This window comes from Oryctolagus cuniculus, chromosome 5, assembly GCF_051225735.1.
Source record: "Oryctolagus cuniculus isolate XC-2025 breed Fujian yellow rabbit chromosome 5, ASM5122573v1, whole genome shotgun sequence".
Lineage (NCBI taxonomy): Eukaryota > Metazoa > Chordata > Mammalia > Lagomorpha > Leporidae > Oryctolagus > Oryctolagus cuniculus.
In genome coordinates, this window is record NC_142871.1 from 103,876,704 (window position 1) to 103,890,677 (window position 13,974).

The 13,974-nt window shown below is 33.4% G+C and overlaps 1 protein-coding gene across 7 annotated transcripts in view; it reads right to left on the minus strand.

The window, feature by feature from the left end:
- The window catches only part of ADGRB3 (adhesion G protein-coupled receptor B3), an 857,936-nt gene that overhangs the window by 532,229 nt on the left and 311,733 nt on the right, over positions 1-13,974 (minus strand). For 5 of the 7 annotated variants that reach the window (XM_017345224.4, XM_002714524.6, XM_002714525.6 and 2 more), the window contains one exon: positions 540-650. The exons of the other annotated variants lie outside the window; for them this stretch is intronic. In XM_017345224.4, the coding sequence (XP_017200713.1) occupies positions 540-650 (111 nt within the window). The remainder of the gene's footprint in view (positions 1-539; positions 651-13,974) is intronic. 7 annotated transcript variants of the gene reach the window in all.

The following is a 13,974-nucleotide window of genomic DNA, read 5'->3' on the forward strand; positions in this document are numbered from 1 at the left end:
GCAGCTTACTGAGAAGATGGTTAGTTTCTTATTACTTAGCTTATATAACAACTCACTAAATAAAAATATTAAGTTCTAAAATAATGTCCTAGCTACTTAATTTTAACAATCAACTCACATTTATAAGTATTTTACATTGGAGAACTTCAATATGTTCAATTTCATTAAATTAAAGTTCATCCTCTAAAGTTCTATTTGAAATTCTAATTCTTGGAAGTCCTATTTCAATAAAGTATTTAAGAAATAAATTTGTTGTCTTTCCTTGGGAGTTTAATAATACATTTAAGTATAACATAAATAAGTAAAGATAAGTAAGTCCTAAATCTTCCATACAAAAACAAAGTAAGTCTTACATACTTTCTGCACACCTTTCAATTCACAGCTACTTTATTTATGGACTTTAACTGGTGACAAAAAAAAATGGTTCAAAAAAATATCAGCTCCAAAAACTGACAAATGTGCAGCAAAAGATTATGAAAACATGCAGTGGTTTCATTAAATTAACGACAGTAAATAGAAAAATGTAACTAACATATTACCAGTTTGTGCCATAAATTTAGCAGCATCAGCTTGTTCCTGAGGGACCCTTTTTTCATGAACAGATCGAGGTCGCTGACTTTTAATTGTATGATCTCCCATCATTCCAAATTCTAAAGACAGAATAAAGGTATATGAAAGCTTGTGTGTAGACATTTCTCACAAATTACATCACTGTCTCATGCAATATGTTCCTACACATACCTGTAAGTAATTGATTAAATTCACAATTCTAAATTTGTTAGGCTGATGTGCTTGGAAACCTCTAAATTCAAGTCAGAAAACCTATAAACATGAGCAAAGTTTCAAGAAACAATAATAACAGTCAATGAAATGACACACCAAGCTTTAACTGAACTTGTTAGCAGAAATATTGTACTGTTTTCTGATAATGTTTTGAAGCAAGACATCAGAAAAAATACAACCACAGTGTTAACTGTTGTTTTTTCAGAGAACATACTGACTGGGTAGCAGCTGTTCCTTTGCTGAATAGTAATCCCCCGCCATGAGTTTTTCAGCACTTATCTTGAGGAATGAGTATTCCTGCCACCTAATTGTTCTAAGGTAAACATCCACTTAATGGACTAATCTCTAATCCGAATTATGGCCTTTTAAATTCTCATTCTGTCTTGTGTTGTCTCAAGATTCCTCACCCCAATTTCTCATTACATGTGAAAAAATGTTATTTTTTCTTTCAATAGGTTTTAGTGTATTTTAAAAAGAGAATGATTCCAGGTTTCTGTTACTTATTCTTTGGACTGCAGTCATAAGAAAGACAAAAATCTGGGCCTAAGTCAGAAGCAAGTGAAAAAAAAGGTGAAAAAAAAAAACATTTGACAAAATAATAGCTTCTATGCAATATATTTTTAAAAATTAAGGGCTTAAAAATTCATATGCTTAGAATTAATCAAATGTTCTATGTTATTGAATTGGTACTACAAAGTGATTTCCATAAAAAAAAGCCCAGTACACGGAATAGTTGTTGGTTCTGGCTCAAGGAATGTAGGTGGATGAAGGGAAATCTTCAGAGGCAACACTAAGTGCTTTCTCTTCCATCAGGAAAATGATTGGGCTGTTTGCACCACATCTTTTATACATGAGAAAGATGATTGGGTCAACTGTGTTATAATGATTGTGTAGATATATTATCAGAAGTAATAAGTGAAAATTTGATAATTTCACTAGTTCATTGTTCAGCTTTTTTCCCCCATCAAATTTTAAATTATTTCCTGCCAACATATTATAACTTACTTTGGGTGATTAAATAATGTATTTTGTAAGCACCAGTTCTGCCAACTCATCTTTCATGTAAAGAGAAAAGACAGCACGCATTTTCCTCTGTCCTGGCAAATTCCCACATAAAAGTTAAATCCACATAAAAATAAAAATTCTTTCTAGATATCCCACACAAAGAGAAAAGTCTCCTCAGAAATTAGAAAATTCTAAATGTGTGTTTTAGTCAGTTTATATAATATTCAAGATAGAAAGAGGAAGTTTCCATAAAATGTCAGTTGATTTGGTCCTGTAAAATCTGTTACTATTTTCCATTATTCTCAAACACCCTTTTTATTCCATCATTTTGTGTACTTAACCCTAAATCATGGTTCACAGAGTAATCAGAATTATCTAATTACACATAATTCAATGATTTTGGAAATTGAGTATTTAGAAAATTATATCTCTACTCCTATATACTGTCCAATTTTTAAAATACTCCATGTAACTGAAATTTTTCTGAATCTTAACTAGCCAAAATGTTAGTAGTAATTTTTAAAAACAGTATGGTTTATCTTTGTTCCTCTTACATTTATAATTTGTTATGTGAGCATCACTTTAAGCATTAAAGCACTATAAATGTTTAATGTTTACATAGTCAGGGACTCTCAGATCACAGTCAGGTAGTTTGGACACTGGGAGGGCAAAAGTTTGTTAAAAATATTATTTCATGCCTACAATTTCTAACTTATATAGTAACTATGCTCTTGTCACTTGTTCTAGCAGAAGACAATTCTTAAATTAGGTGGCAGCATGATATAGACTGCAATCTCTTCTAAGAGAAAAGAACTTGTGTAGGGACTATAATCTTGAATTCCAGGGTCTGATGGTGAACACACTGGTCAGACTTTGAATGTGTCATGCTCCATTCTTAATAATTTCTGAAGCTTAAACACAAGTGAAACTTTTATATTTTAAAAACAGAACTTAGGTAACTTATTTTATAAATTAGCTGAAATATGACTTATGTATTTCAAAAATATAAGTAATAAAATTTAAATTTCAATGTTAACCATTATATTCAGTTTTACTTATTAATAATTAGTTATATGAACCAAGTTTTTCATGGGTTACAGTATTTAAGAGAAGAATTTATTCAGTAATTTATGGAGTTGGACTTGATTTCATACTTCTTTCATAATCGAAAGTTTAAAATGAAATTATTATTTAAAAATTAAATCATTATTAATATGAGGCCTTTTATAACTTAACTCTATAAAATAGAGAACATGCTAATAATTTCTTTTTCTCAGTTGGAAAAACAACACTATGGTGGTATTTTTTGAATATTTCAGACCTATTATTCCACATATAAAATAATTAGAAATTTGTAAGTAAATAAGTAAAGTATTATCTAACCAATTTCTTTTGCCAATGTTTATATGCAAGTGTTTGACTATAAAAAGTTTTTTTTTGCATTAGGGTTATTGTCAATGGTAATATTTGGCAAGAAATGTGATTCTACCTATATATTACAATAGATTTTTTTTTTTTTTTTTGGACAGGCAGAGTGGACAGTGAGAGAGAGAGACAGAGAAAGGTCTTCCTTTGCCGTTGGTTCACCCTCCAATGGCCGCCGCGGCCAGTGCGCCGCGGCCTGCGCACCGCGCTGATCCGATGGCAGGAGCCAGGAGCCAGGTGCTTTTCCTGGTCTCCCATGGGGTGCAGGGCCCAAGCACCTGGGCCATCCTCCACTGCACTCCCTAGCCACAGCAGAGAGCTGGCCTGGAAGAGGGGCAACCGGGACAGAATCCGGTGCCCCGACCGGGACTAGAACCCGGTGTGCCGGCGCCGCTAGGTGGAGGATTAGCCTAGTGAGCCGCGGCGCCGGCTAGATTATTTTCAAAACATTTCTGTTCCCTTTCAAGGTGGCATTATCTTCTTTACTTCTAATGAAAACAAAAGCCAATCAGATCATCCAAAATGCAGAAAAGACCAAATAATTATTTATGCTATTGTTCTCTATGTGTTGGATGTGGGTTGGGGTGCGCCTTTAGCATATTACCCTCTCTGAACAATATCAGCTTTCCATGGGTGGTTGACTCATATCAAAACAATGCTGAGTTGGAAAAGATAATATACTACATTAGTTACACAAGGAAAATAGCATAGTCAAATAAAAAGATGATCTGCTTTGGTGAAAGCAATGAAAAACAAGCTATGAAATAAAATGAAATAATGTATAGCATAATATTATATATGTTCATATGGCATATGGCTTATGGAAATACAGGATTATTTCCTATGTCTTAATAATGATAGTATCAATGAATTTGTGGGTAAATAATTTTATGTATAAAACCCAAATGATTGATTATGACTTCTATATTTAGATATATTTTGTCAGTTTTTTACTGTGCTTGCTAAAATGCAGTCCTCTTTTCAAATGATTACAATCAAAATTACATGAGAGAAAAGTTTTGAAATCTGCTGCCTTAAGTATAGTTTTATGTGTTTTCTTGTCTTGTCCAGGAATATATAAATTAGTCATTAAAAACAAATGGACTTTAAACATGATTCTTTCTACTCAATGGCAGTTAAGAAGTTTTTTTCTGGAAATCAAAGGTTACAATCATGTCGAATTGAATTCATGAAGAAGCCAAATCACACACATATATTCACTTGTTATTTTAGCATGTTTATTTTTAAACAAAGGGACAAATACTATTAAATTAGTAGGTAACAGTTATTAATTCTAGCTTCATGTTGCTAGCTAAATTTCCTTTGTATTTCCAGACGGTAATAATAGCCCAGAGCATTATTGTTCCTCAGCAAACACAGAATTACATCCTGCTCACACTTTGTGGTCAAACAGCACTACTTTGCATCATGGAAATAGTCAAGACTCTGTTCCCTTGTACAGATTTTCATCCACTTTGAAACATTTGCTTTTCCAGCTATGCCTGCAACAAAGCTCCTCTCCAATCCCAACTACAATGGTACCACCTCCATGGTGAATTACTATCTCATCAACCAAACGGATGCAGCCTCTGCTTTTCTTAAATTCAATTTTGCTTTGAATCAATAGTTTCAACGATTAGACAAAATGCTTTATTGTACCTACTATTTTATAAACTCCTAAGAGAAAGAAAGCATTGCTTATGAATTTTAAATTTAGCTTCTGCTTTGTATAGTTGTGATAAAATATAATTCTTATTTATAAATTAAATATATTTTATGTTAAGAATTGCATCTTCAAAATTCAAGTTTTTAGATATCTAGTACAAGTCCTTGATGAATTAAAATTCTCAGAAAGTACTTGAAAATTAGTTTTGTATGATTATGATGATCAACATTCCTGTTGTCAACCTGATTTATTATCTACAAATGTATTTATTATTATTAAAATAAGTAAAATGTTACTTTATTCAGTAATTGAATCCCATTACCCTGCAAAGATTTATTTTTTCTCAATAAACATTTATTAATTACATAGTATATTTTAGATGCTAAATTTTTAAAGATGAATAAGAAATGGTGTCTTACATTCTAAAGCATGTTGCTCAAGGAAATCCACTAAATATGATTTGTTCCTTTGAAAAATGTAAAATTATTTATTTTAATCCAAATATAATTAGGCTACAATTGAGTATTTATATTGATTTCCTAAATCATTAAGAACCTTTAACTAAAATTCTGTGATGTTATATCTTCAAGGAAAAAAATACATCTTTTAAGTCATGTACCTGGATATTTGAACTTACATCTTTTATTATCATAACATATGATACTAAATATTAAATATTTGACCTGTTAGCTGAAGAAAGATTCTATGATCTGCATGGTTAAAGGTGGTGTAGACAAGTAACTTCCATTAAAAAGTAATCAATGTTCTCTGAAATAAGATTATAAGTTTTAATATATTTTAGGTTCATATAAGTTAATTAATTTGTTTATTTACTTTTACATTTATTGGAAACAATGTTGGCACAATAATTTTCATGCATGCAAAATTTTTCCTGACTAATATTTGGAGATAGTAAGATAGATTATTAGCATGTTGAAATCTTTCTGATTTCTGAAGTTTTAAAAAACTTTTTTAAAGTTTCAAAATTCGATCAGATTTAAAAGTTGTATTCTTTATTTACACAGCCAAGTATTTTATGAAAGGAGAGAAACAATAGAGGATGTACAACCAAAGACATTACTAGAAGACCAACTATGAGAAACTGGAATTTATGACTTATACATCAGAATTGAAATTACAAAGCACATTTTATAAAAAAAATTTACTATTGAATATAAATATACTAATTTAGTGTTGCCAATAAGCAAACTGAAATAAAATAAATGTATGGAATATAATACAAAGAATTCAATGATGAAAATTTATAATGTTATAAATATTAGGAAATATTTAAATAGGACATATTAAAATATCAGGAATCTTATCATTTAGATGATAATTTTGATAATTTCATCATTAAAATTTACAGGTTAATTGTAATTCTTTCCTTTCAATTTTTTTGGTTCTATTTCCAGATTTAGATACATGACTATAAAGATCCAAGATGCAATTTCTTACAGTAACAGAATTTTGGTTTTCAAAATATTCACACAGAGATAATATTATTTTTTAAAGATTTATTTATTTATTTTTCAACTTTTATTTAATAAATTTCCAAAGTACAACTTCTGAATTATAGCTTTTCCCCCATTATTAAGTATAAAGCCATGGCTTTGTTAATGAGATAAGTAACTTCATGGCATTTATAAAAACTGGTAAAACAGAATAGTCAAAGCACATGCCATTAGTATTTAATTCAATTTATTTATTTGAGAGACACACAGACAAATAAAGAAAGAGCTTCTTTCAGACACTGTTTTCTTCCTCAAATGCTGGCAATCACTGGACTGGGCTGGGCTGGGACCAAACCCAGAGGAAGAGCCAGGAATCAGAATGAACTCAATCCAGGTCACTCATGTGGGTGACTCAAATGCAATTAGTTGAGTCAGAACCTTTGCCTCCTGGGGTCTGCATTAGTAATAGCTAGAGTGAGGAGACAGCCAGATACTCGAAAATAGGATGTGGGTTCTTTAATTGGTAAGGCAAACACTCTCATTCTGCTATTATGTTTTTAAATAAGCTAAAAATTGAGTTTTCAAGAAGTTGTTGAATTATGTAACAAAACATAGGTGACTACCAAATATATTTAGTATATAAACTGTTAGTTTCAAAATTAAAAAAAGTATTAATTTATTTGAAAACTAGATAGAGACAGACAGAAAAAGATCTCCCATCATTTCATTCCCGAAATGCCCACAACAGCTGAGGCTAGTGCAGGCTGATACTAGGAGCCAGGAGCTTCATCTGGGTCTCCTATGTGGGTCACAGGAATCCAATTACCTGAGTCACCACCTGCTGCCTTCCAAATTCTGCATTAGCAGGAAGCTAGAATCAGAAGTGACCCTATGACTCAAACCCAAGCACTCTTAGGAGGTGGGTGTCTTAAGCAGCATCTTTTTTGGTTATTATTAAAGATTTATTTATTTATTTGAAAGGTAGCGTTATAGTCAGAGAGAGGGATGGACAGCAGAAAGGTCCTTCATCCTCTGGTTCACTCCCCATATGACTGCAAAGGCCGGAGCTGGGGCAATCTAAAGCCAGGAGCTTCTTCTGGGTCTCCCATGTGGGTGCAGGTTCCCCAGCACTTGGGCCATCTTCCACTGCTTTCCCAGGCCATAGCAGCAAGCTGGATCTGAAGACAAGCAGCCAGGACAAGAACCGGTGCCCGCATGAGATGCCGGTGCTGCAGGTGGAAGTCCAGTCTATTAGCCACAGCATGGATTCCTTAAGCAGCATCTTAACTACTTATCCAAATACCCACCTCCAACTCTCAGATAATGAGTTTTATATTTTATATTTTTTTTATTTTATGCTTTTATTCCATATAGGAACTTTGACATAATTATATATCATACTGACTTTTCAGAACACCTCAAAACAAATATGTATTTGGAAATTGCATTTTACAATATTGTATTTAGGGAGTGGGTATTCAGCCTAGTACATAAGATGCCTATGGCCCATACTGGAGTACCTCAGTTTGATTCCTGGTTCAGGCTCTTGACTATAGCTTCCTGCTACTGCAAACTCTGGGATGTAGCAGTAATGGCTCATGTAATTGGGTTCTGATCATACTTGTGGGAGCCCTACATTGCGTTCCCAGCTCCTATGTCTAGTCTTAGATCCAGCTTAAGGCATTTGAGGAGTGAAATTGCAGAAGGGATCTCCCTTTCTGTGTTTTTCCCTCTCTCTCCTTCACTAATAATCCATAAAAAATTTAAAATATGTAATTTCTAGAATTATTCCAAGAAATCTGGGGTATAAATCTTCACATTATCATTTTTACATTTTTTCTGTTTTTTTCCTAGGAAATGCTTGTAAGTTAGACACATTCTTCCATCAAGAAATCATCACCCTATATAATCAAGTAGGAAATATTTGTTAATATTCCTTACATAGCATCCAATTATAATTTATGATTTTATTTCTTGGTGAGGCAACTACTAAATTCTTATGAACTAACAATAGTGACTTGGTTGAAAAATACTTGTATTTTTAGTGGTATAGAAAATAAATGTAGAAAAAGCATGTAAATAATAAATATAATTATATTTCCAAAAATAAACTATTGTTCAATGTCTGATTTGTACCTAGAATTTAATTAATAAATTACTACACCAGTGGCAAAATATGATGCTTTCCTGTAGCTCTAACACCTTTTGTACAAACTAAAATATTTGCACACTCTAAGATTTTAATAATCTTTTGTTAAAGTGGCCTGATCTTAGAAAATTTGAAATATAAGAAACTAAACTGAATTGTCCCTGGATGAAGTTGTTTCTGTATTTTTCAATTTGGATCAGGGTTGTCTTCATTCCTGACAAGCTTTCTGACACACAGAGAGACCCTCTCTGCAGAGCAGACTGCAGGGGCTTCCAAAGGGAAGGGACACAACACTGGCAGTGAGAGAACACTTGTCTTTCAGGCTTCCCTGGAAACATAACGTTACCTAGAGATAGGAAGCCACTCCTCCAGAGTTACTGAACAGCTTAAGAAATGTGTGTGTGGTAGAGGGTATGGATATTAGTAACAGCAGAATATTCAGTATTGAGTGAATCATAAGATGATCATTGTTTTTTGAATATATAGAATTAAAAAGAGAAGAGATGTTCCTGAAGAGGTTAAGGCCCATAGAAAGCCTCTTATATGTTTTACTCACAACCCTCGAATGTATCTATATCTGATTAAATGTGAAATCTTTGAAGGGTTTGATGTAAACAATCAAGAATCAAGTTTTGATTTGAATTGCAGATGTGTTAACTTAATTTAATGGAAAGTAGATTAGAGGGAAACAAACTTAGAGGCAGAATAAATCACTAAAATGCTATTGCAATTATCCACATAAATCTGTGATTGAGGGGCTGGCATTTGGCTTAATGGTTAAGATACTACTTGGGACATCCATATCGTATCACAGCGCTTGGATTAAAGTCCTGCCTCTGCTACCGATTCCAACTTCCAGCTAATGTGCACGCTAAAAGGCAGTAGGTGATGGCTGAGGGAGTTGTGTCGCTGACACAACGGGAGGGTTTGGATTGAGTTCCTGGCTCCTGGCCTTGTCTGTCAGCCTCAACTGTTTTGGACATTTGGGGAATGAACCAGTGGGTGGAGATCTCTTTGTTTCCTTCTCCACTCTCTTCTCTCACACCACTCCCCTCTCCCCTCTCTCTCACATTCTCCTTCCCCCCTCCTTCTCCCTCTTTCCCTCCTTCCCTCTCTTCCTCCCTCCCTCCTCCATCTCTTTCTTTCAAATAAAATGAATAAATGAATGAATAAATACTCAAAAATTGAGTGAGGGTGAGGTAGGATGGACAATTCACTGGCAGCATCTTAGCTTGGTAAGCAGGAGGCAGGGGTACACCTATTGGATGAAGGATTAGAACCACATACAACAACTGGCCATTCCGAACTGAACTGACAGGTTGACCACTGGGCCCAAACTCATGGCAAATAAAGCAATCTCCCAAACCCCAAAGTTTTGAGGAAAACTGATTTATAAGGGAGTCCATTATTTTAATTAGTGATATTTGCTAGTTTAATGTTTTTGATAGATTTTACCCTTGTAATATAATACTTACTTAGATATTTTATTAAAAATGATTATTTGTTTGAAAGGCAGGGAGAGACCAGGAGGAGAGGCAAAGAGAGACAGAGATCTCTCATTTACTGGCTCATTTCCCAAGTGCCCACAACACTGGGGCTGGGATAGGCCATAACCAGGAGCCCAGAACTTAATCCAAGTCTCCCAGATGGGGGCAGGGACCCAAGTACTTGGGTAATTACCTGTTGCCTCCCAGGGTGCACATTAGCAGGCAACTAGAATTCTAATCTGGTCCAGGTCTCAACCACAGGCACTCCAATACTGGATGTGGGCATCCCAAGTGACATCTTAACAGCTAGACCATAGGCTCTGCCTTAAAATATTATTATTATATGATCTTTTAATCAAGGTTCATGTCTGCATGACACTTGTAAATTTGCCAATGTTTACTTTCACTTATTAGAACAATATAGTATAGAGTAAATTAACTTAAAGCAATATCACTCTGTATAAATGACAGTAACTCAAAAATTTCATAGAAAATAAGGTTTTTCGGCATAAATTTTTTTAAATCTATACTTGATTAGTTGTCTTCAAAAAGTTCACAGAAAATACATGTTATGAAAAAAATCATGGATTTTATTGGGTTTTGGACCAAAATAAGTATCATTTAATCAGTTTTCTACAAACTTTTTGATGTATATTTAAAACTGCTGAAATAAATAATGAAATAAGATATTCTAAAAATAAGTAATTTTATATTACTTTTACTATATTATCAGCATATTAGTGGTACAAAATAAATATTACATCTCTACTGAAAGTTAAATGATTAGTTTCTTAATCAAAAAAATTCAATATGTAAACTCTAGGTAATCCATGAAATATCCATAAAACATTGCTATCTATATCACTCTGATACATCTTTACTGTACATGAGTTATATTTAGTTGACTTTTAAATCAGTAAGTTTTATTTTTGTGCTTGGAGGGAAGAAAAAATTATATTATTCCTTTTATATTTTATATTATCCCTTATATTCATACAAAAAGCAGAGTCAGTTATTCTAGTTATGTTTTGATATTTATCTATTGCTATATTTCTATAGTTGTTTGTGGAATATTTTAATTTAAACTACCACCATTTATATATATTTATTCAATGAAATACCAAGGCTGACTTTGTTAATGAAAATTATTCTAAAACATACAGTTTTAGAATAAACATACAGCTTACAAATTCTAAAACAAACAATAAAGCCATATTAATCCCTTAACTTTTATCTTATTTTTAAGGGCCAGATTAAGGTATATGGCAAATAGGTTAAGTATTTTCTCCTACATAAATTATTCCTAAAATCATTTAACATATATTCAAATGTGTTTCCATAAGTTTTCAATATGGCTATTAAAGTCCAAGCATTCTACAGAGAGATCTAAAAACCATCTGCCTTTTTAAGGCAGTGTTTCATATCTGAAGATAGTTAAGATGATTTTATCTGAGATGTAGGTTAAAGCTCAAAGTGAAAGAGTGGAAAAACAAATAGGCAATCAGGAGATGCAGCTTATTTTCACAGTATCATGCCTCAAATTTCCTGCACCTGTTTTTCTCAACTTGTAAATGGGGCTACAGGGAACATTATCTCCAAGGTCTCCTTAAAGTCTAAAGTTACATTATGTTATCAAGTGAAAAGTAGGTCCACAAACATGTTGGCTAACTCAACAGACTGAGAGGTCTCAAGGACCAGATCCATCTTCATTAACTGGTTTGTACATAGACAGACATGAGCACACACTCATGAATCTGAATAACTTAAGGAGTTGTTCTACTACTTCAAAACAACCAACCAGTTTTGAACAGTTGTCTTGATCCATATCAAAGCACTATATCAAGGTTCACTTTGCATTAGAGGTCTCATATGGAATAATTTTTAATATTTACACAAATATATCTATATTCTTGTTGGCATCCATTTGGATATGGCTATGTTTCTTAGAAGAATTATTTTAAAAGGCATCTGGGAATAAATGAATTTCACTCATTCAACAAACATTAAATGAGGACTTATGAAATTCCATACAGCATTCTAGGACCTAAAGAAATTTCAGGGAATACAGCAGACAAAATTTGTTTTTCTAAGAAAAATGTTATAGTTTTTCTAGTCTGATATATAAGGCTTAAGAAATATTATATTGATATTAAAATCACTAGACAGTTCTGTAGAAAATGTAATTATGAGCAGCCATGTATGAATTTATCATACTAATATCTTTTAATTAATTCATTCATATACTATATAACATAAATACTATTTGTGGGTATCTCACTCATATTACTCAACAGAAATCAGTTAAAAGACTATTTAAATTAAAAGCTAAAAGCCATGTACCATGGCCAAAACATTGTGGTCTTGCTGTTTTATCTTTAGAATTTTATCTTCTTTTGATTTTTTAAAATATTTTATTTATTGGAAAGGTAGAGTCAGGGAGAAAGACAGAGATCTTCCATTTGCTGGTTCACTCCCCTAATGGCCACAATTGCTGGGGCTGAGCCAGGCCAAAGCCAAGAGCCAGGAGCCAGAAGCCAGCAGTTTCATTCAGGTCTCCCATGTGACTGCAGGGCCCAAACTCTTGGGCCATCGTCAGCTGCTTTCCCATGCACATTAACAGGAGCTGGACTGGAGGTGGAGCAGTTGGGACTCAAATCAGTGCCCATATGGAAAGCTGACATTTGATTTTTGAAAACTATCCAAGGAAAAAAAATATATATATATACTTTAATTACATCATTTATCTCTTTCTCTTGCTAGAAATTTACATTGACTTTGAAGGCTTACTACTAAAAGAAATTCCTAAAGTGGTTTGGTTTGGGAGGAAGCACAATTTAATTTTTTTTTTTTTTTTTTTTTTTTTTTTTTTTTTTTTTTTGACAGGCAGAGTGGACAGTGAGAGAGAGACAGAGAGAGAGAAAGGTCTTCCTTTGCCGCTGGTTCACCCTCCAATGGCCGCCGCTGCAGCCGGCGCACCGCGCTGATCCTGGCAGGAGCCAGGAGCCAGGTGCTTTTTCCTGGTCTCCCATGGGGTGCAGGGCCCAAGCACCTGGGCCATCCTCCACTGCACTCCCTGGCCATAGCAGAGAGCTGGCCTGGAAGAGGGGCAACCGGGACAGAATCCGGCGCCCCAACCGGGACTAGAACCCGGTGTGCCGGCGCCGCAAGGTGGAGGATTAGCCTATTGAGCCACGGCGCCGGCTCAGCACAATTTAATTTTTGATAGATACTGTCGCATTTACCTCTCAGATATCCATCTTGATGTAGTTTACTATCAGCAGTGCAGTTTAAACTTCTTGGCTGATTTTATTTTCAAAAACATGTAACATTCCATTTTAGCCTTATTAGTGCTTTTCTGCTTAACTAAAATTTTGCTTGCTGCTAAGGTTGTTATTCCTGCTTTGATGTTCCATTTGTCTGTTAAGTTTTTCTATATGTCATATTCAGCCACTTGATGACAATCACACAGGCATGTATCTTACATGCAACACATATGAGGATATTACAAAAAGTTAGTAGAAACTGGAATTAAAAGATAGATTCATGTTGGTATATACATTTTTAAATGTATGCATTGCTTTTCCATAATATGCATTTTGCATTAATTTTTTGAACATTCTTCATACAGCTAGATTAAAAAAAATCTAATCCTTTTCTTTTTATGGGAAACTAAATCCATTCACATTCATTATATTAAAATGTTTAACTTATTTCTTTTATCTTTTATTAGAATTTCTCTCTAGCATGTTTCTTACTGTTTATTCATTTTCAAATTTCCCAATATTGTTTGGATTACTAGGAATTTTAATCACTGTTTGTTTCTGCAGATATTATAATTATTCAAAAGTGTTATATAAAATTTTATAATGTACATAAAATGTATTTATTAAAAATGAGTCTTTTTTGTTAATCAGCATCCAAACATTTTCCCAAACCCAGGAAAGAAGTGGGTGTGCTAACATTTCCCCTTCTGCTTTGATATCATATGTTATTTACTTCTGAACC